At 31.2% G+C, this 26039-nt stretch overlaps 1 protein-coding gene across 1 annotated transcript in view; it reads left to right on the top strand.

Annotated features, from left to right (window-relative positions):
- Nucleotides 1-26039, top strand: part of MS3_00008441 (uncharacterized protein) — a 152015-nt gene that overhangs the window by 124743 nt on the left and 1233 nt on the right. Inside the window, exons 11-14 of the mRNA XM_051216779.1 lie at nucleotides 6419-6521; nucleotides 9460-9886; nucleotides 20027-20171; nucleotides 22930-24389. Of these exons, the coding sequence (XP_051065394.1) occupies nucleotides 6419-6521; nucleotides 9460-9886; nucleotides 20027-20171; nucleotides 22930-24377 (2123 nt within the window). The 3' untranslated portion in view covers nucleotides 24378-24389. The remainder of the gene's footprint in view (nucleotides 1-6418; nucleotides 6522-9459; nucleotides 9887-20026; nucleotides 20172-22929; nucleotides 24390-26039) is intronic.

The raw sequence follows: 26039 nt of genomic DNA, 5'->3' as shown, positions 1-26039 counted from the left end.
TTTCTTTTTCTTGTGTGTGTGTGGTTAGTTTTTCCATTATTGTCACTTCCTCTCTTTTATCTTTGATTCTGTTTTTGTACTTTTAAGAGTTTCGATGTATCCATATTTATATCAGGTTTTAAGATGTTTGTAACTAACATAATGATCATTCGTTTTGTTATCCACCATGGATAGTATGTTTTTTTCTTCCAGTTCATATTAATTCAAGGTGTAAACTGTAAGTAGAGATAAAAATTCTATGTAACCTGTCAAATTTGTTTACATAGAAAGAAGATTCTTATAATTCTCTGTCATTCATTCAGTAAAATACACACAAATTCACTGGGTGGTGATCAATCAACTGTGATTACATCTCAGTCCTACAGAAGGTCGGTAGCGGCCCAGATAGTTCAGTGGTAACGTCTCTGACTTTGAAGCTGGATGACATGGGATCAAATCCGTTAGGGAGCACCAGTTCCCTCAAGATTACAGGTACACCTTGCTGACAAGTGCCAAGTAGCATGAAACCCGGGTCCAGGGTTTCCTGTTAACTACCTACAACCACCATCTTACACACAAGTTCAATTTGTAACTCTATATTAACACAATAAGATTAAATTATTAAGATAAATTCCCGTTTAGTTGAAGTTATCACAGTGTCAGTAGTAATAAACAAAAAGTTAGGAATGATAAATATGATTCGAGAAGAAAACACAGATTCCTGGAATAGAAAAAAAACGTTGAGATAGAAACTTGGGATCTTAAGCAGCGCTAAGAATTATTTGACTTAAGTCGTCGTGAATGATTTTGGGTAATATCACTCAAAGCTTCTAACAATCAGTTACGACAACTCGAACGAGGCAGATTCTACCTGTTGATATTTAATTATCACTGGCATCATGAACTGGTATGATATCTTGGCTTGGGCATTCCTAGCTTTCTGGTAGCCTATTCCAACATTAGACAACATCGCCCGTCGACTTTAATATTATTTACTTCTACAAGTACTGAGAATGGGAATGTTATGATTTGTTTGTTTATTGATATTGAATTAAAAAACCCGCATAGCTCTGGCTTCATTGAAATCTCTTCAAATGAATAAATTGACAAAATAAATCTTTGATTAGTTGTTCAGAAGGTATCGTGTAGGATAAAATGATTATCAATAGAAACCAGATCAATTCAGATTTCATCTCAGTTCTGAAACAGAATAGAGAATAATGTATAAAGTACTGACAATTTTAAAGTTATCCTTGATGTACATTATGATCAATATGAGTTTTCTAGGAAATTTATGCTTCAGTTAAAAATAGTCAGCTAGTTTTCAATACTGTTGTTATATTCAAAGTATTTGAGAATTATTTTTAATGACCTGTACTATTTTTAATGTGTACTACTGTGGTGCGTGCTAATTATATTGATATAAGTAGTACACGACGCGAGTGAAAAACGTAATGTCTGGCAGCAGAAGATGGGGGAAGATCAAGAAAGGAAGAGCAGGAACACAATGCAATTTGTAGGAAAACGCATGAACAATGAAATGTGAAACAATGGATTGATGTTTGCAACAGGAACAGTCCGGTTTGATATGATGAATTGATATTTTGCAGATTAACGATTTACTACATGGTGTTTTTATTTACCGAGTAACTCTGTAATTTTGCGCTAAATACATTCGGTTGTCCCCACCCGTGTTCCGTTCACTACACTATAATTCCACAACGAAAGACATATCCTGATTTCAAGTTCTACTCACAATCCCAATATATAATTGAACTTCATAAAATTGTTCTTCTGATATTTCAATAAAAAAGTACAAAGATGAAGTTTGAAAAAAAATTAGATTTCGTCAACTGCAAACAACCTCACAATTATTGAATATCAGAGAGTAATGAATAGTTATTTCAATATATTACAGAATTCGTTAGTAGTGGGTGATTCAACTGGAGATCTAACTCAAAAGAGAGGAAGGTACTCTTGAGGAACAAGTTTGAAACTTAAATATTTATCTTTCCAGCTTCAGTTACTAAACAACATGATCTATTCATTCTACTTGAGTCATACTTTGACCTTATTGATTATTCGCTTATCAATCTTGACTGTTTTTATATGAGCGCATATATGCGTGTACATTTTTTATCTTATTCATCATATGTCTGTAACTTATTTTTATGTGACTATAAATATCGATTAACTCTTGACTAAACGGAGTTGGCTTACCCGCCATCTCCACTGTGCGTCGTTTCGATTCTCTCTATTCCATTCGGTTCATATACAAAATATATTCAATGTATTCAAAAGTCCATCCTCGTTATATGACTTATTTAATTCCATTATTGACTAACGCGATTTAAGTCGATGATTATATACGAGGATAGGCAATGTATATATTTCGACAGCAATAATTCAATAACAATCATACATACGATCTACTTGGAGTCAGATCCCGGGCCACTAAAGTGGAGGACCCGTCGACAACATCGTACAATCTAATTGATGTCAAAATAAAGGGTTCCACTAAAGGCTTATTCTCAAAATACAAATCTTATCATTTTAAAACTCATTCCACTGTAACAATATCGTCCAAATCGATCATGCGAATTGCGTTTGCCTTACTTTCTAAGCTATTTCATATAAGTTGGTCTATACATATATTTTTCTTTAATATGTAACTTTTAGTGTATACCTTGAAGTTCAGTTTGCTTTATTTTTTCCATGTTATCGTATACATGTCATCCAGGCGACCAAACAAATATCAAAAATACAACAGATTACTGACTGATAATAATAATAATAATAATTGTCATAGAGATTGTGAATGTCTTTTTTTCCTGGAGATTTCTTCTCAATAATACCGCTAACTTTTTAAGTATTCAAATGTAAGGAAGAAAATTGTTGAAAGAAACTTATCTTTATATAAATATTACAAGATATTATTAAGGAAATATAACTGTTCGAATACGTTTACATCAGTGAAGAGAATATGATTCATGAAATAGTCAAATGAAGCTTTCATAGTTAGTAATCAATTAGTAACTAGTTAGCAATAGATTGAAAACATTATCTGACAATTTCTTCGTAATTAGTACAAGAGTTGGTGAGGATAGTTTATATTAATTCAATTGATTGAAGTTAGACATTTAAACCACATTGGGGTTACTCAGTAGTTTGATGGTTAAACACCAGATACGAGATCTGAATGTTTTGATTTTATCTCTGGCAGTTGGTTTATTGTTTGACTTGTGACATGTGTGTCCTGTTAATGTATACGCAATGATACCGCCAATTAGAGAGCAGTGAATTATCGACCGGACCAACGACGCATAAAATCCGTGAGAACAGTCTAGAGCCCCTATCGGTCCTACTTCCTGCCTAGCCCAGCCAGTTAAGTCCGGAACAACAACTTCAGCCTCTGTGATATGAATCATTTATTTCAAACATACTCCATTTATATACCAACCAAACAGACCACATCGTACCAATAAAATAGGAAACAACATTTGTACAAGATCTAGTCAAATGTGGCTGTGAATGTGGGAGGTAGTAATTAATAGACAGGGCATAATTCGATAATGGTAAGTCGTATAATAATGATTCATAGGTCACAATAAGGCTTATAATAAGAGGGACATGAATATGAACAGTTTAGTTAGTTAACAGTCATACGATAAAAATCTACGCATAGTATTGATCCATAGATGGATCCCGAAAATTAACATTCATAATGCTTACCGAGTCATAACATTTATATACATCATTGGGGGAATCCTATATTAAGACGAAATATCTATCCAATGACATTTCTAGTTTCTAATAATTTTCTAGATGGAATCATTCAATGATTTACACTTCAAAATTTTGAATCGTATTTTTCTATACGAACTGGGATTACAAAACTAACTGTTGGAGTTTGCTAGCAAGCCACTTAATGAATATTGTCTATAGACTGAACTTTTTTAATGTTTCATTAGGTATTCTCATTATTTTACTATCAAGAGAGCGTACTTATAATCTGTCTCTTACTTCACGAGTTAATTTCCAGATGATAATTGTTGAAAGTCTTTAGAATATGATGAGATCACATTTATTATCCATGCACATTTTATACAGGATCAATCTGTAAATAAGTGATTTTAATAGAATTTCTTTCCTAAATAAATCATACATATATTAACTGTACATTATTAATGAATTCGATCCAAAGACATATCGTCATTGAACCATCCACAGTTAAAAGTTGTCTACACGAGGCTAGAGATTGATAAAATGAAGCTAGTTGAAATAATTCGCAAACAGTATTAGAAGGCTGAAAACTAACTTTTCTATCTAAAATTATGTCGGTGGTTAACTGTCATCTACCTTAATAACAGAAATGAAATGCAATTGATCTTCAAGTCCTTCAATGAAATCACGTTGAACTAATTCCCACTAATTAACTTCATGTTTTTCTTAATGAACTGTTATCAGCTTATTTCCAGTATTCTAAAAGTATTATTCCAATTACGATGGTTTTTTGTCAGTCATGATTACAAAATCCACTGTCATCGAAAAACAATGGAAGATCATCGCGTAACATTATAGATCGATTGGAATTAGACAAATGCCTCACTGAATGCCGGCTCATTGGTCAAGAGCTAAAGCGTTAGTGCACGGTATCGAAAGTCCTAAGGTCAATTTCCGCGTGCAGGCTCGTGAATGGAGACTGCAAAATAGCTTTGTTATAACGTTCGGTTTCACTTAGTCTAATGCTAAAACGGTTGGGTTTCCACGTTTGAATGTATGGGATGTTAATTTACCTTAGATGAATATCTACACTAGATTCCCTCCAAGTGTTTATTCTACAGGACTTCAACAAAACTCAGATCGAGAACGTGTGATTAGCCTGACTAGAACGTAAATATATTTCCACACCAAAACCCGACACAATCCAACAACAATGAACAATCAATATTAGGTGAGTGAGTAATAATAATAAAGACAGGAGAATATATAACTCATTTGACACATGTCAGACTATCTATATATCTGACTAAGCAGACAACTAATCATTATCATTCTAGCCCACACATCAAGTTTCATACTAGAACGAAATGGTTGTCCAGTGTTTTCAGGTGTTCAGTGGTGGTCTAACATTGATTGGTTCATGAGTGTAACGAAATTAGTTATTTTCTGATGAACACTTCATTTCTTTAATTTTATAAGAATGTTAATATTTTAATGTAAAATTGATAGTTGGTAAAACAGTTAATCCATGTTGCACAATTTAGCGATTGTTCGAATTAAGTACCTCAATAAATAACCCTTTAGATATTTAAAGTGAAACGTACTGAATTTGAGTATGAAATGAGGTTTTGGAATTTCAGTCCTATCCACTATTTAGACTTATGTAAAAGTAATTGTTTTCGCTCAATTTAAATTTATGTAAGAAGTCTATTGAATGAAAAGGATCAGTTCTCATGATCTTGGAGAGTAATCATAAGAACTTTTTAAATGAATAAATTTCTTAAAATGAAGGTGTTTTAATGAAAGAAATGTTTGTTTCTGATCATCTTAGATCCATTTTAAAATTTGGTGACATGATATAAATGAATGTTATTATTTTTAACAGTCGTTCATTAATCATCAACAGTTTAGAATAGTTCTGTAGTTGAAAGAAGTTGACCGAACCCCATTCATTCCAATGGTTTGTCTGTAGTTTCAATGATATTTGTAAAATGTTTTTAACACTAAAGTATAACTAAACTATTTGTTTTTGTTATGGAAACTATTGAATTTACTAATTATAAACTAGACAGTATGATTGATGAATCCGGATAATCATGTTCTGGACAACTGGTCACTAGTATTTGAATAATACTTGATTAATTAAGAAGTTGTGTATGAAAATGTCTGGCTGAAAAAAACAAACAAACGAAATCCCTATTTCAATAGTTAAGATCATGAGTTAACTGAAGCTAGACCACTGTGAAAAACCTGGAAGCACTAGATGGACGTTTCGTCTTATTGTAGGACTCCTCAGCAGTCTAGTGTTTCTAGGTTTTCCATGATGGTCTAGCTTCAATTGACTCATGATTTCAACCATTGAAATTACTATAATATCCATAAAACCCTTCTGATAAAAATCCCTATTTGTTAAGAATCTTATCAAACTTTATAAATGTTATATAATACAGAATAAATCATACAACTAAATGACCATTTTGGTGTTGTCATTGTTGTTGTTGTTGTTAGAACTACTCCTTCCTATCTAAACAATACTGAACCCTAAAAATGTTCTTTTATTTTACTGTATTGGATATTATTGTATATTATATTACAAAGGATCATCTTTATGAATCTATTAACCTTATTTATTAATATATTGGTTAACTTCAATTGTTTATTTTGTCTAATAATTAGAACTGAATATTTATTTTATATCCACCATTTAATTTTATAGATGTTTACAAAGCTATTACTGTTGAAGAATGTTATATGATAGACAGGATAAAATCTGGTCAAAGAAATGAAGATTCAAAAGAAACTCTTTTATTATACAAAGGGTATGTAAATCGGCATATATATATATATATATATATATATATATATAAAGACAAAGAGATATGTAGAGATATAAATGTGACATTACTACTTGACAATCTCTAAGTGTTTCACAGCACTAGTATATATATTTATATATCAAAATGGAGTCAAATGAAAAGTTTTCATAAAATGATATCCGGATAGGCGTTAGGTGTATTATTTGTAAAACTCGTGAACTGATTAGATATGTATATTCTTATATACTACAGAAGGATAATCAGTGTTGTTTAGGTTGTGAATGTGTAATTGATGTTCTTAGACGAATTGGTTTATGGACAATTGATGTATATTTATTCATATTGAATTAATGATAGAATACGACAGAATTCGACTGCATGAATAAATTGATATGACAGAGTGAACGGTTAGTAAATTGTTAGTATTCTTTTCTAGGAAAATATTACTAGTAAAAGCTAAGCAATGAACATAAATTAGGTACAATTTTCTTATTGCATGGCATTCAAACCGATCGGATCTACCAAATCATACGTAAAATCTCAATTGTTCACATAATTAGAGATTGACTAAACAGCACAACTAACTTGGATACAAGGACAAATGGATTTAACAACACTTTTAAGAACAAATAATCACGAATCAGGCCAGGCATGGTTTCATTGTTATTTGTTTAAGCTTGTAATGCATTGAGTTACTGTATATTGGTTTTAGTTTTTTGGGATCTGGCTATCAAGCTTAATTCATTCTGATCACATAAAGATTAATGAAATTTTACTACACAGGCATGCTTTTCGAATAATTGACAGTTGTGTACTAGTCACAAGTTCACTGAACAAATCTAAGATCTTTGAACCTTTGACAGTGATGTGTGAACGACACCGTTAACAGGAAGCAGTTTTACTCTTGAAGTCAGAAGTCTATTCGCAATAATGAAAAGTATGCTACATCCTTTACATGATTACGGCAGAATATGATATACAACTAACGGTACTCGAACGTGTAGAACCCCACACTCACAAATCAGAAGATGGAAGAAGCAAGGGAAGTGATTATTGGGTAAGAATTAGAAACGTACAGAAAAAATTGTTATTCATAGTTATTAGCATTGGCTGTAACATCATTATGATTCAGCCAATCAGCAAGGAGGCGAGTTATACTATTGTCCAAACGTAGCACGACACGTTGATATTCTAGAAGGCTCTGCCAGGAATGAAATTTCTTCGGCTTCTTTAGAGCATCTGGAGGCTCCATTATACTTCTATAAGTCGTATCAACAAAGTTTGACGAAAGTATACCATATCTCTGTTCTCAGAGCTTCGTTAAATAATTTCTATTCATAACTAAATCAATCTTCCAGGTTATTTTCCCTTATTTGTTCCCTGAACTATTAATGAATTTTAATATTGAGCTTACACTTTATAAGCCAATAGAGATCTAGACAGCATCTCTTGGTTTTCTGACTGGAATTCCACTATTAAAACTAACTATAATACACCTTATAAATTTCCTTATCATATAATTTGTCGACTATTTAAAAGAGGATTTCATATGTTCAGAATTAGTCTACTATGTCATCACTGAGTGAAACTAACGCAAATCCAAATACATGAATTGATTTGATCTGTTGAACTGCCTACGAGTTTTTTTTCTTTGTTTTTCGTTGTTTTTTTTAGTGTTGTTGTGACTTTAAGGCCAGCTAGTTATCACTTGATTTATTCGCCAATCAAAATACGACTTATTCAAACTTAGTACTGTGCTAAACCAATATCGTTCGACCAGTATAAACAGCATAGCGTCCTTATTGGTCCTTTGTTCGCCTAGCCCTACCCGTTGGGTTCAGAACACTGATAACAGCTTCCACTATGCGAATCATTTATTTCCAACATACTTAGTTTATATACCAGCCAAATAGATCACATTACATCATAAATTAGGAAATAACATTTATACAAGATCAAGCCATAATATGGTTGTGAACGCGGGAGACTGTAATCAATAAACTGAACATAATTTAAGAACAGTAAATTGTAATAATAATAATAATAATAATAATAATCTATAGGTCAAAATAAAGCTTATCATAAGGTGAATATATATATATATATATATATATATATATATATATAATTAGTCCACTAATAGTTCTCAGAAGTTGCATACAATTAGTTCCCTTTATGAATTTAAATAGAGCCAGAACAAATATTGATGCAGAATAATATGAATTCATTATATATTGTGGTTTCTCATCCGCTGTTTCCAACCAAATATGTGTTAGAATTTTAAATAGAGGTAAGAAATAGTATGAAACAATTGACATAAGTGAATGTAAAGAATTGGAATGATAAAGGTTATCAATAATAGAATGGAGTTCAGAGACAGATAATATAAATTGTGTGATAATTTTAGAGGTAATGAAGGGTTTACATAAGATTCATGGAATTAAAAACTGATAAGATGAGTTACGTAATAACTGAGTAGAATTTGAAGAGTTCACATAATTAAAGAGAATTAAATGAATTGAGATGTATAAGTGAATGGGTGGTTTAAGGATTCGGTAATGGAAGAGAAATATAACAAACTAAACATTAACAAAAAAAACTGATGACCAAATACATACTCGTAATTTAATCTTCGCTAGAATATAACAACTTACTCGCTTACTTACTTACGCCTGTTACTCCTCGTGGACGAACATCGGCCACCTACCACCACTCTCCATCCAACCCTGTTCTGGTCAATCCTTTCCAACTCTTTCCAGTTCTTATTCATCCTTTTCATATCTGCTTTCATTATCCGACATAATATGTTCTTTGATCTTCCTCTTTAGGTCATGCCTCATATAACAACTATTACATAATAATATCTCTTAGCATCATTTATTTATTTATTTTTCATTCCTTTTTGTTTTGTTTAAATGTTTCCTATCATCATTCATTCAAGTTGTCCAATGTTCAAATCAAATTTAAACAATCAATCAATAATTGGATTTAATTTTCAAACGAATCAATATGACAATGAAAAAGTATTAATATTTCAACCGAATAATAATAATAATAATTTATATCAATTACAAACTGGTTTATTTCATCTTTATTTAAATAAACAATCAATAATTGATTTAGATATAACACAATCAATCAATAAAACAATCAAAATGATAAAACCAAATATCGAAAAAATCAATACAAGTAAAATCAATAAAAATGTTACAATGATTAATAATAAACCAATGAAATTAATAAATAAACAAATGAATTTATTGGATGATATATATAAAGAAAAATTAAATGAAATTGGATATAGAATACATGAATTAAAATTTACTTGTATATTTCGTATATGTAAACAATTAGCATGGTGTTCATGGGTAAGTTTGATTGTGAGTGGGGTTGTTTTTTTTAATGTCTGTATGTCTATTACATCTATGAAATTAGAAGATATACATAAGTTGTAAGTAATCAGCCTTAGAAATACTACTCGCAACTGTGGGGATCATTTAGTAAGTAATAAACGTAGGGTAGATGTAGGGTGGTAAGTCAGTCGGTGAAGTGGTGAATCTTTATCGACTGACATGGTTGAGTCACGTGTTACATATACCTGAACACCGATTATCACGACGTGTAATGCTGACTAGTGCTGAGGATGGTTAGAAGAAAGTTATGGGGGGGAACCAAAATGTGGCATCAGCCATTGAAGTCACTAACTTCTAGTCTAAACCATATTGGTAGATGCAGACTACTTGGTTGGGTTTCGCATGACTATCGTAATCAATGGTTGGAGACTCTGTGTGACATGGTTCAGAATCTATCACAATGGTATCGGTATATACACTCTCTGTATTCCCTTAAACTGTGAGATGGAAATTACACTATACTTTACCTTCAACGAACTAATTCTTTCTTCCTTTTATATATTACCACCATTGAATTAACTGCCTCTATGAATCCGGTGTCATACTTGCGACTTTTTAGCTGAGTGTACCTAGATTACATTGTTGATATTCATTCCGTGACTCAAACTCAGTGGCTATCGCTTTAAATCCCAATCCATAAATCTTTTAGCTACTTAGTCAAAATGAACACTGACTAGTCCAATAAAAAATGAATTCGAATTCAGTGATCAGTTGCAATGTGATCTTAGTAGCTAATTAGATAATTACTTGAGCATTTGAAGTAAAAAACACTGAGCTTTAGTTTGGGGTTCAACAATAACACTGAAATACAATTTCATACATCTCATAAATCACACACATGACAAAAAAGCATATATCCTGGATTTCATTGTTAAACCCTATTTAGAAATAAAACGAAATAGTTTATTCAATTGACGATAAGGTAACGAAACACCTTCCGATGTTAATTAACATATGCTTATTAGTGACTGGCTTCAAGAGGTATTTCCTCAAGTTCTAGTAAGAAGCAATGATCAGTGAAGTTCAATCGGGTCTGTTGTGAGATAGTAACTCATTGAAGACAATGGTAGATGTGTCGCTTAATTTCATGGATTAGTTGAAGTTAGACATTAACATCGTTGGATGCCGGCCAGTTCAATGGTCTAGTGGTTAAGCGTTCGAGTACGAGACTGAATGTTCCTGTGTTTGAATCTCGCAAGGTGGGATAGTGGATGCGCACTGTTCAGGAGTTGACCGTCCAATACTTCAATTCATTCATGATTTCAACTATTAAATTTGCTATAATATCCATAAAACCCCTTTTGGTAATAAAAGTATAGCTAAAATCTTTACATGATTGTAAAGATTTTATGAATTTACGGCGGAATTTTAAAAATAATAGTTGATATCAACAATTAGGATCAATTTATGAAAGTTTGTCCTAATACAGTCTGAATTTTGATAAACTCCAAGGATTTATTTAAATTTATTGTGTGTGTGTGTATGCGTGCGTTTTCTTTCTGTTGTAATAAAACACAGTATCTGAGTGTTTCATTAATTAAAAATGATAATAAATGACAGTATATAAATATATAGAAAAGGAGAAAGAGAGCAAGAGGAGGGGGTGGGATTCGAATAAGTTTATATCATTATTTATTTATTTGTTTATTTATTTATTTAGGCATGTCTATACTCTGTATACTAATTTAAATTAATGTATACCCAAAAGTATTGTCTCTATATACATACATCTGGGGGGGGGTTATTAAACAATAATTAACTTACTAATACTACTATCATCATTCTTAGTTTAGAAAACTTTATGTCACGTAATAATAATTATCAATGAAACTACGGAAAATGATCTAAATTGTGGTCTGTATCTATCTGTTTGTCTGTATATATATATATATATATATATATATATATATATATGTGTTTGTGTGTGATTTGTGATCTGTGATCTAGAGTACTTTGTTGTTAACTGAGAATGTGGTTGATTTGAAAAACGACAAAAAATTGTATTTATTTATGTATTCAACTATGTATATTTTTTTAAAATTTTCTCATGTTCTAATATGATAGACAAAATTAATCAAACATGAAATATATATGACTGGAAGAACAAAAACAAACGAACAAACAAACAGATAAATAAATAAACAACTGATCAAATTCATTTGATAGATCAGTACTCAAACGGCATATCAACAAGATTTGGCTGATAACTATATATAACATAATTATCATGTCATTAGAAATAAAGAATAAATTTTTTTACTATCTGAGTTTCTATTTGTCCATATTCACTATGGAGAACCTTCAATAATGAATATTGTTTAACTATTCAGGTCACTATTTTTTTTTCTTATTTCATCAGCTCATATGAAATTAATGAAAATGAAGAACTGAGTTGAGTCTAGTCTCTATGATAGATGTTCATTTATTATGTTACTTAATAAACAAATCATCTTGTTTGAATTTTGATATTTTGCAAGAGAGATTTAACGTAACATTGTAGTTAGTAGACTGATTAATGGATATAAGGTTAATGAATAATGTCTACACATATTAGAAAACATAAATGAATAATATATTTGTAATATTCTAAAATTAGATTTTTTGACGTTTCGTGACTCAGTGTAAGCCACTTCTTCAGAGAACAACGAACCAAATCAAAATTAATACAAGTTCAGATCGTATAACGGAACAACAAGAATCTAATTTTTTCTATTCATTAGGATATTACAAACATATTATTTATCTATATCAATCTATCCAATGCTCAATTTGTTCGAAATTATCAAGTCAAACCTTGGTAACGATACATATTAGAAAAGTTATTTATTTTACTATGCTATTGGAATTTCAAGAAATCAGAAGTCATTTTTCTTGTATGAGTTCACTAGTTAGATATTTTTGGACGGATGTCGAAGTTTCGACATTCTCATTAAGATCTACTTATTATACAATGATCACGAGAGCTTTAAACTTTAAAGGATTTCTATGATAGAATAATTAAAGATTGAAGATGTAGAATTTAATCATTCAATTCATGAGCTGATTATACCTAGACCACCATTGGAAAACTGGAAGCACTAGAAGGCTGTTTCATCCTAGTATGAAACACATCAGCAATCCGCATCCACTGTCACGTACGTTGGTCTGGAACCCAAGACCTTCTGTGCCGCGCGTGTACTCTTAAACTCTGGACCATTGAGCCAGTGTCCATCTGTGTTAATGTCTAACTTCAACCAGTCCACGATATTGCGCTACTGTCCACTGAGTAACTTCAGTGAGTATCTGCCTCGCAACAGACCCGGTTGAACTCCACTGGTCACTGAGATCGTGGATGAATATTTCTGAAGAGTCCTTTATTAGAACAAAACGGTCGTCCAGTACTTCCAGATTTTTTATGATGGTCTAGCTTTAATCAACTCATGAATTTAATTATTAAATTATTACAACCTCTAAAAACCCTAATTCTGATGTAGAAAGGAAAAATACGAGCATAGAAACATTATTTTTTATTTGATCTAATATTTGTTAAATCATACTCAGTACATAAAAAAATTGTTATGTTCTCATCACTGAACAATCATTTGTCCCGAGAAAAAACACTCATCGTGGAAAGATATGAAAAATATGACAGACAAACAGTGTCCGTTGACAATCTTCTCGTCTAGATCTCGAAATCAACATATTAAAGGATTTCATATTTTAATACAGCACACAAACTTTACTTAAAATTTCTTCCTCTTTTTTCTTATCTCCTCTTTCATAATATATGCTATTCTTCTATATTATTTTAAATATTCCATAAATCGAGAAGATAATCAAGATCAGCTAAATGCAATAGTAAATTAAAGAAATTCGTTTACTCATTTTTATTCATTACTGTCCAATTAGTTAATTCTAGTCATATCAATAAAAAAACTAATAAAGTTAGTTATATAGGTTTATAAGAAACTCTAACCTAGGTAAACAACTTTCTAAACTACAAATTAAAAGTCAACTGTAGAAACTTAGAACTTATAACTTGATGAAAGCCTTAATACCTAGTACATAAATATAAACTTAGTACTCTACTACTGTTATTATTATTATTACTTCACTTACTACTACTACTACTACTTATACCCATAGAAGTAGCATATAACGGTGGTCAGGCATCGAATGTATTTCAGTAGGTCAATGAGGAAAGAACGGGAACCGAACGCAATTAGTATGAAAATGAATGAACAGTAAAATCTGAGACGATGGATTGATATTTTGCAAATTAACTATTTACTATATAGTTCTCAGATTTTATCGAAGTGATCTGTAATTTCGTATTCAAATACATTCGATTGTCCCCACTTGTGTCCTTGTTCACCACACTACTAGTACTACTACTACTACTACGGCGACGACGACGACGATGATGACGTCGACTACCCGCACTACTACTACTACTACTTCTACTATCCATCTATCTATCTTTACTAATCTTGAATAGACAGAGTTAATGCATACCGACGATCAGATCATCATTAATTACATGCATTTATTTTCGATAGAAAGGGAAAAAAACAAACAAACATTTTAACAATTCCCAATTTTTATTCATTACAAATCGATAAATAGATTCATTTGCATAAGATTAATGATTTAAAATATATAAGTCAAATTAAAGTAACCGTGTAAAATTGAATTTTGATTCTAATATACATTTAGAAATTAAATTAAATTAATTAAATTATTAATTCAATGTTAAACACATTAAATATATATGATTTATTTCAATGAAATAAACTCATTTAAATATCCGGTAACTATTCTATGACAACTTAGTTCATTTCAAAGTTGAATAATCCAAACTCAAAACATTTCTATGTTATAAAGAATAGGATAGAAAATAGATTCCTTTTTTACCCATATGACCTTTAGGTTTCATATCTATTCCCATTGTATTCAAATACATTTCTGATTCATCGTAAACTATTTTATAAACAAAAATTCCATTTTAAAATTGAGCCCCAGTAACTAACAAGTGTACTTTAAATGATGTATTATTAGTATAATACTCACCTATATAGTTGATACTTTCTCATGACGATAGTTGTTATTAAAATATATTTAAGCATTACTTGTTTATTTGCTTAGTTACATTTTATGGAGAGTAAATCTACAAACAACATTCTCTAATCTATTCTATTCGGGAGAATCCTTTTTGATGTCATTCATCAATAAAAAAATTTTTCGCGATCATATTTTCAGAATGGGTTTTGTGGAGATTTTAGAAATTTCACTGGTTGAAATCATGAGTCAATTGAAGCTAGACCGCCATGGAAAACCTGAAAGGACTGCACGGCCGTTTCGTCCTAGTATGGGACTCCTCAGCGGTGCGCATCCATGATCCAGGTCTGTTGTGAGATAGTAACTCACTGATGACAATGGTGTACGGTGGCGCAACTTCGTGGATTGGTTGAAGTTAGACATTAACACCGTTGGATGCCGGCCAGATCAGTGGTCTAGTTGGTTAAGCGCCTGGCGCGAGACTGATAGGTTCTGGGTTCGAATCTCGCTGGGAGCGGGATCGTGGATGCGCACTGCTGAGGAGTCACATACTAGGATGAAACAGCCATCCAGTGCTTCCAGGTTTTCTATGGTGGTCTAGCTTCAATTGACTCATGATTTCAACCAGTGAAAGATCATATTTTCATCGGTTTATTTCTTTGTTTTATTCACATATTTGATAGTGACAGTATGTGTTTATTCATACATGACAAAAAAATCTTTATATATTTCTAAATAAATTGATTATCTTTTTTTTGAAAAGTACATAGTTTATAAATTAAGGTTTCGAAAGGTTAACTTCAATTCACTTGTTCAATATTCATTATATGTTCAATCATTTTTTTCCTATTTTCAAACAATTAAAAAGTAAATCAAATCTAAATGTCATAGTGATATAATAGTTAAAAGGAAAACTTTATTTGAAATAAATAGCCATAGAAAACACGATCTTTCTTTTATTGAAAAGAAATAACATAAAGAAAATTTTATGAGATTTGAATAATATCAGAAGTGGATGATTTAAGTAGTAGCAGTAGTAGTAGTAGTATAGTATTAGTAGTGGTAGAAGTAGTAGTAGCAGTAGTAGTAGTAGTAGTATTATAGTATTACTAGTGGTAGAAGTAATAGTAGTATAAATATAATTAATGTACAACAACATATATACACACATAGAGTCATAAACATTTAAGCCTACATAGTGATACATTCAACCACAATTGTTCACCTAACACTTAGTATAAATAAATAAATAAATAAATATGACAAATTTCGTTAAAAAAAATGGTGGGGGTGGAAACTGACGCGAACACAAGATAGTGATATGATGAGAAAAATTTACATTTATGATAACTTTTGAAAATATTTACGATAGAATATCTATACAACACACTTACACACACAACACACACAGAGATAAACATAACCTACCCACGGACAGTCATATAAATACACGTATATAAACAATGAAAATTTAAACAAGAATAAAAGAGATATATACAGTTAGTGGTAGAGAGAGAGTGTATAATAAATAAAAAAAAAACAGAAGAGGAGTAAAAGTAAAACATGAATATCAGGCGATAGTGAAGAGGATGCAAAGTGATGGAGTATATATATATATATTTGGCAGTTATATAGTACAACCAGTTTACAAAAGTCTAATCTATAAATAGCGGTGTATATATTTCAAAGAAACAAAAAACAAACGATTACACTGACTTTCATTTGATATCTTTACTCCATTTCTTGTCATTCACTCATTTCCTGTGCGTTGTATAGTATTAAAGGTATATATATATATATATATATATATCGTAAAATTGTTTATTCTATTATTGTCCCTTCCTCTGAAATATGTGTATGTATATAAAAATACGTTTTTTTTTGTGTTTTCTTTTGTTGTTGAAAAAGTTCCATTTTATTTATAGTCACTTCAATAACCTGTATACACATTTTGATAGATACTATATATATGCACGTTGCAATGAATTCTTAATGTTACTTTAACATTGACGTAATGGGTAATGAATATAGGAAAAAAATGTTTTAAATTGTTAAATATCCTTGGCAAATTACACAAAATTCTATTTAAAATCATTATTAGTTTACTTATTCATAATCATGTACAATTAATTGATCACTAAGTAATGATATATGACATGTTTGTTTAATCTTTAAATAGATGATTAATTCTATCATTCAAATTGTTCATTAGTTCAACTGATTAAACACTAAGTACATGTTGTTGAGATGGAAAGTAGCTGGAAGTAATTGACAAGAAACTCTAAACTTGAATTTCATATTCGTTTACATTATTCAACATGAAATATCTGTAATTTTGAGGGAAATGATGATTCTTATGGGATTGCAATTGGATCGACATTAAATGACTATGGTTAAGATCATGAGTCAGTTGAAGCTAGACCACCATGGAAAACCTGGAAGCACTGGACGGCCGTCTCGTCCTATTGTGGGACTCATCAGCAGTGTGCATCTACGACCTCGCCTTCTGCGAGATTCGAACCCAGGACCTACTGGTTTCGCACGCGAGCACTTAACTAATAGATCACTGAGCCGGCACCCAACTGACTCATGATCTTAACCATCGAAATCACTATAATATCCACAAAACCCTTCTGATATTAAATGAGTAGATAAACATGGCATTAATCATTGCTCAGCAATCAATTACTTGTAAATATCTCAGTTCTACAGAAGGTCAGTTGTGGCTAGAATGTTTCAAATTATGATACTGAATGAAGAGTGTTCGAATCCATCAGGGAGGATCATTTTTCCCATTATTATGAGTATATATTGTCCCCCAGTCCCAAATAACATAACAACTAGAATAAGAAGGATTTTATGTAGACTGAATTAAAATTCGAAATAGTGGTAAACAGATTTATACTTCATAATTCATTGATATCGTGTTTACTACTAGATTAACATAGTTTAGCACTCTCTTATGGAATATTCTAAATATAATTCACTGAGGAAGCGAAAACAAAGTCAAAAAATTTTTGTGCGGTACCTTATCAGTTAAATTTATAGTAGAAATTCTCATTCAGTTATTATTGTTGGAGTTCATTGAACACGAAGCTTAATTGTAAAGCTTTTAATGTCACCCCATACAACATCATTAACGCCTACATCTTATTGAAATGAGCATAATAGTTATTACTGTAGAGTTAAAACTATACATTCTGATCGTTTTGTTAGTGATTGGTTATCTTTGAAAGTTTTATTTTCCAGTTCTATATGTAAACTCCAGAACTGAAGCATCTAACTCAACTAGCTCTATAATAGCCACAAAAAAATCCACTTGAGGTACAATTTTTTATCTTATTTATTGTAACAATTTTATATTAAGCTTTGTCGTTGTGCAGTTGTGCACATTTTTATGTTTTCAGTGATTATGTAATGCAGTCAAATGTGAATAAGCTCTGTTAAGTCTGTTATACAAATGTTTAATACTGACTTTTTAGTCACTTTCTAAATCCTTGGAATTTTCCCATATTTAAAACTCAAACAATACAAAGAATGCATTGAGTTACCAAACTAACTTTACTGAAAGGTTCGTTTATATACAGAAAATAATCGTATTTTTATAGGTCTGCTGAAAATCTTTGACCATCGAGAAATGTCGATAGTATTTCAAATTTAATAGCAGCGTAATTTATCATACAATTAACATATGACATTTAATATGTCAGTTTTCTAAACATTTTTGCAGTGTATCTTACCAAAAACGAAATGTTTTCAGTTTTACCCTGGATTTTGATAACTTCGTCGAGGAATTCTCTGAGGATTCCGACAGTTTTAACTATATACATATATTATAAAGATAAAGGATATGACGCCAAAAGTGGAAGAGCATTTTATGGCTTAAAATGACTAATCTCTAATCCCTGTCATAAAAATATATTTTATTATATGTGCTTCCGGATGTTTAATAATAAACTGCATCATGAAAATAATTCACTTTAACACTGGAAATATTGTTCCGGAAATCAGAAAATCTCCACGGTTTTCTCTGTTTCTATGGGATCAATGAAACATAGAAACATTTTTAATTAACTATTATGAAAAAAGGGTAGAAAATCGAATATATACTTATCAAGAATTAGGACCTTATGAAAACAATACAACTGACATTATCGTCATTTCAATTAGACTTCAAAATTTTCTGAAACTGTATTTCCATCGTCTGATTATTCCTCTCATTCAATGTGTCATAAATTCCAAAGTCATTCCATACGCTAGAGTTTTGGTACCGAAGTAGGTTTCTCAAGAGCTTCAATTAACTCTTAGCTCTTAGCTCAATACACTACTCTAAACCTAGTGACTTATTTGGGTTGGTTTAGTTTCCAATGTAAATGTTTGAGTAGGTATTTGAAGAACATTGATTGATTTGTTACAGAGCGAATGTACTCACTGTCCTACGTTTTCTTAGAATTCTCATATAGTCTTGCATCAAATTGGTATAAGTTTATTTAAAATGGGAAAATATAGATTATTTCATTTGATATTTTGTCTAGGTTAGCTTATATCTTAGGTTTAATCTGTCGTATACTGACCTCACTTGGCTAAAATTGGGAACCAGAGTGCAGTGGACAACTGTTTTGTTTTATTATGAGATTCCTCAGCAGGGTACAGCCGGGACCAAGGTAGCCTTCAAATCAAGGAATTTTGAGTTTCGTGGCAAGCACTAAACCATTAGAACGACTTGGTCTACTTCCAGCATTATGATTACACCTACAATCAGTTTGCGATATAGTACAATGATCATACCGTGGCATACGTGACATTAGTTTCACTCTCTACATTTCTGGGTTCCATCAGTTACGGATCAATACTGTTGAGGAGTCCCACGTTGGGACACAACAATAACCCAGTGCTCCCTGATTTGCAATGGTACCCCTATGGAAATCAATATGTGAGGATTACGATCTTTAAACGATTTAGTTTTGAAATATTACTCAAGATGTTCTCATCGATTAGAATAACTCTTAATCTATTAACCATTTCATAATTGTAATTTTCATTGTCATATAAATATAGCCTTCTGCGTGCGATTCAACTATATCAAGTTTGAATAATCCTCGAATAACATTTCTGCCACCAAGTCTACGAATTATACAACGTTCCATACCATTATATTTAATTGAAAGTATTCCAAGTAGTCAGTTACCAGTGAAAAAACAAGGTATGTTTTCAATTGAACATTGACCAGATTTTTTTGTTTTAATTTAAATGCATTAGGAATATTATATTGACAAAATAACATTGAAATTCAAGCATAACAGTTTTATAAGTAGTTAAAGAAAGAAGTCAAAAACAGCCTAATATAAGCTTTTTTTTGGTACTTATGTATTTTACTAGTTTAATTCATGAGTCAGTTTAAGCTATACCACCACTGAAAACTTGAAATCACTGGACGACCGTTTCGTTCTAGTATGGGACTCCCCAATAATGCGCATCTATTATCTCATACGCAAGACTCATGAATTCATTCGTTAAAATTACTACAACCTCCACGAATCTTCATTCTGATTTAAATATTTCGTCAGAAAACTTCAAAATTTAAACAGAACTGGATTATTTTAGATAACCATAAAAGAGCCATAACTTAGTAATTAAATGATCCAGCTATAAAGCACAATATGATCCTGGCTTGAAAATATAACCATCAAATTTGTTGAAGTTAATTAATTATTGTTGTTAAACAGAAGTGTATTAAACTTACCTAACAAGCGGTAAATTTTATTTTATAGTTTAAATCACAAACTGATCTTAGTTAAAAGACGACTGAGAATAAAGAATTATTGTACAGTTATGGAAACTCAAGTCAAGTCCTGTGCAAAATTTCGTCTATAGTCTAATAAGTAATTTCATTAGTATTTTTCTCTCAAAGATTTAATAAAATACACAAAATAGTTATTTTAAAATCTTATTTTATTAGATGGAAATTTTTATTGGTAATGGGAAATCGTTCTTCTAATAGTAGTAACTGACCTAATATTAATTATCAATTAAATTCGTAAGAGTTTTCATTTGTCCTGTTGTTGATATTTTAACTGAAATCTAGTCGTTCTTAGTTGGCATATATACATCCTTTGCACAATGCTTCGATATAGCCATTATGACACAAGATTATGTAGGAAAGATGGAATGTGGTTTTTAGTGGAATCAAGGATGCGCGCTTCGTCTTAATTAGGACTCATTAGCCTAGAATGATAAAATTTAAGTCAAAATGCCAATAACGGAATAGTCGGAAACATTAGAATTCCATACTCGTTGCACAGGTGAGTAGCCATTTGAACTTAGTAGCTTAGTGGATGATGTGTTAGAGTTTGAAGTGAAAGATACTGGTTCTGAATCTCGGAGTAAACATCAACTCTGAGACGCAGATACAACTAGCTGACGGGCCCCGAATAGGATAAAATGCGCACCCTGGAATCCACTACTAGCTACATTCTATCTATTATACGCAAACTACCTTTAACTGGTTTTGACATATATTAATTATGGTCAACTACCTTATACAGTAAAGTACATCACTAGTTGACGCAGTGATCGGTTGCAAGAGAGTAGGAAGCATTAAACTAACACTTTATTCACCTGAATCGAGTGGTAAGATATAGACTTTTTGTATGCCATTAACTCGATAATCACAATCTTCTGTTTGAGAGTATAAGTGACGTGGATTAAAGTTGATCTCACTGGCGAAACTTTGTTTATTCTACATTTTCATCAGTTCTTTCCTTTTCGTTAGTTTTATCTCAGTTGATTTTTCTCTTACTACCATTAATACTTTTCGTTTTTCAAATCTCTTTCTTATCTGACTATATATATATATATATATATATATATATATATATATATACTAGGCTTTTTCTTGACTATAAATAAACGACTTTTAAAGTTAGTGAAATATTATACTGTATACAAGACACTATAAATCATGAAGAAAGAATAAAGTGTGAAATCCAAGACTCGCGTTTCATACTATTTGGGACTCGTCAGCTAGAAGTAACTGCATTCTCAGAGTTGATGTTCACAGTGGGACTTGAATTCAGTACCGTTCGCTTCAAACGCCATCACGTTATCCACTTAGCTAATGCGTCCTGATAGCCACCTACTTGTGCAATAGGGTAAAGTTTAAATTTACTTAGTATTGCTTACTTGAATCTTCCCATATATGTTTATGATTGCGATTGATCAGTCTCTTACTGATATATGTGCATATTGTGCGTACTGCCTTAATTCACAAGCATTATAAACGAAGATGGATAGTAGCTAGCAGTGGAATCCAGGATGTGCGTTTCATTTTATTAGGGTACTGGGTTCGAGAAGCGGAGTGAACATCAAAACTAAGATGCAGGTACATCCAGCTGACGAGTCCCGAATAGGACAAAACGCATGTCCTTAATTTCACTGCTATCCATTATCCATTTCTACTTATAATGCTTGTGATTTAAGGCAAAATTGAGCTAATCCTTACAGGATGCATATACGCCAATTAGTGACTGATCATTTGCAGTCCTAAACATCAATCGAAAGATATGAGTAAACCATATCAATTGGATTTAACTATTACCAATGATAAAATATACTTCTTCATTGTGTGTTTCATCTTATGTTTTGTGATATGACGAAAAGAAAAGTCAAAATTCGATTGATTTACTCATTATAAGTTTTGTTCAACATTAATTTCGTTTTGATTCAATGTGATGATGAATGTATTACTGACTATCGTCGTCGTCCTTGTGTTTTAGGGTTAATAAATCTTCACTTATACCAGTATTTGTGTTCTAACTTTCTCATCATGGGAATTGTAAAGGTCCCTTGTTTCCAATATAAATGATAAGAGTTTCTGACATAATAATCAGCATTGACCAGATATAACAAGTACCATTCAATTAATAAATTATAACATTTTAATATTTTGTTTTAATTTTTAGTTAAATCAAGAATTTGTGGAGAATTATATTGTTCAAATACATTACATATATTATTAATGATGAGTTTAGTTGGTATATTAACTTGTTTAATGGGTGTAATGGGTATGTTATTAGCACGTAAATATCGTCATCATTTAAATCAAACAAGAAATTCATTAATACAATCAAAATCAATAACAACAAAACAAAATCATTGTGTAGAAACAGATAAAAATTATTATAATCCAATTAAACAATCATCCATATCACAATATATAATTCATAAACCACAATGTCAATCAGATCAACAAATAGATAATGAAATATTCAAAAGTCTTTTAACAGTTGATAATCATATTACGAATAATAATAATAATAATAATACTAGTAGTGTTAGTAATACTAGTAGTAGTAGTAATAGTAATAGTAGTAATAATAATAATCAACCATATACAATGGATATTAAAGATTGTTGTAAATATTGGTTAAATGAACATTCATATGCTAATCCTTTATTATTACAAAGATCTTTACCTCATGATCTACCATTGCACCAACATCATCATCGTCATCATCTTCATCATCATCATCATCAACAACCTTATCAGCAACATCAACTTTATCATTCACAATGTCAACAACATCAACAACCATCACAATATCAATTACAACATTATCAAATTTCACCATCATCTACAATGGCTACTCCAAGTCATTGTTCATGTTTAAATGAAACATTATTTACTGATAATAAAATAATACAAAATTTATCTAATTATTATACATTAAAAGGTTATACTACATTACCAATAACTACATCGAATACATTTACATCATTTAAATCAATAGAAAATTCTAGACAAAATGATGATTATCGATTGTTGAATAGAACAACAACAGCGTTTATATTGGAACCAACACATACAATGATAAGTAGTATTAATAGTAGTAATACAACTACTACTACTACTAGCACTGTCACTACTATTAGTAATAATGATACTCATAATTATGGAAATAACAATAATATGAGTATAAACACTATGAGCAATATTCATGAATCCATTACATCATCATATCCAACAACAAATATAAGTAGTAATAATAATAATTCAATAATATATTGTTCAGATCAATTAACAGATTCTTATCCCCATTCTTCAATTCAACTCCAAGATGATGTAATACTATTTCAAAACAATAATAATAATAATTCAACTAATGAACTAAATAATAATCAATGGTGTACAATAAAAAATGTACAATTTATAAATAATAAATCGAATCATTTATCATTACAATCTCAATATAAAAAATTATCTACATTTGATGATACTATTTATTTTGGTATAGATTATCATAATCCTAATTGTACAATAAATCCAGTAATAGAAACAATACAATTAGATACAAATGAATTACAACATAATCAAATACAATCACAATTTATACAACAATCATTGAAATAATAATTAAAAAAAGTATGTAGATTCTTGAAATGTATTAAAAGGTGTTAGTATAAGTAATTGAATATGATGTAGAAAGATAGATATTTTTTGACGAAGTTTTGCTCACTAGTGACTGACTTCAAGAGATACTCCTGGACTCCTAGTGAGAAGCAGTTATCAGTGGAGTTCTACCAGGTCGGTTGTGAGATAGGGACTCACTGAAGACAATGGTATACGGTGGCGCAACTTGGTGGATTGGTTGAAGTTAGACATTAACACCGCCGGCTCAGTGGACTAGTTGGTTAAGCGCCTGGCACGGGAATGGTAGGTCCTGGGTTCAAATCTCACGGGGGGAGTGACCGTGGATGCGCACTGCCGAGGAGTCCTGTACTAGGATGAAACGGCCGTCCAGTTCTTTCAGGTTTTCTATGGTGGTCTAGCTTCAATTGACTCATGATTTCAACCAGCAAAGTTTCTTGAAGATATTACAAGATTGATTTTAACTAGTACTTACTTACTTAAGCCTGTTACTTCCAGTAAAGAATAGACCGCCGACCAACAACCTTCAACCCACTCTGTCATGCACCTTCCTTTCTAATAAAATGTAATAATTTTAGTCAGTGACAAAAATTCGAATTTGAATTGTACATAATATTCATAATTCAAACTGAACTTATTAAAGGTAATTTTACATTTGATAGTCTATGATTACGACGATGCGCAATGCTGACTAGTGTTAGAAACATACGGAAGAAAGTTAGGGATGACCAAACCATAACGTGCTATCAGTTCACAAGGTTACTGACTTCTGGTCTGAGCCACGTTGGTTGTGATTTCAGACTACTTGGTTGGAGTTTGCGTGACTATCGTAACCAATTGCTAGAGACTCTGTGTGACATGGCTCAGAATCGATCATAATGATGTCGGTGTATACACTCTCCATCTTCCTTTAAACTATGAGATTAAAATTGCTTCATATTTTTCTTTCTACGAACTAATTCTTTCTTCCTGTACTATATCCTTATATGCAATCTTTTATATATTACCATCATTGAATTAACTGCTTCTATGAATTCGGTGTTCATCTTGTTGTGTTAATGAGGTATGGCAACTTGGACCGATGCACATATGTGCCTGGTTCTATGTTGTAGCTGACTGACTATGATAAAATAAACGAATGTTACATCATTGAATAAAATTACCAAAGACAGTTAAATGCTAGTTTTATTTGAATGTGTTGAATGTATTAGTCTATAAGAATTAAAGAATTGTTACATCATATAATAATGTAGTTAAAGATTACAAAGATATTTCAAGTATTGAATATAATAGACCATAGTAAAATAAAGATATTTTACGTCATTTCTAAAAATATATATATAAGCAGTTAGACTTATCAAAGGGTTACGTAATTACGTAATTATTCTAGAAGCAATAAAAGAGAAATCATAATTTAAGGGACAAATATAAAAGAGAATTGTTTATACTTGATGAGTCTGAAATAGATGAAAAATATGAGAATGGATGTGTAGTGTGGAGTCGAGTCACGTTTGACTATGAACACCATTACAAGGAGGTTGAGTACCAGAAATCAGACGACGGTTACAAGTTGTAACGAAATGTATTTGTTAGCGATCTCTTGGTATCGAAAGAATACCGAGATCGTGCCAAAGAAATACAAGT

This window comes from Schistosoma haematobium, chromosome 6 (assembly GCF_000699445.3).
Source record: "Schistosoma haematobium chromosome 6, whole genome shotgun sequence".
NCBI lineage: Eukaryota > Metazoa > Platyhelminthes > Trematoda > Strigeidida > Schistosomatidae > Schistosoma > Schistosoma haematobium.
The sequence above is the reverse complement of the archived record's forward strand: the minus strand, read 5'-3'. Positions and strand labels throughout refer to the sequence as shown.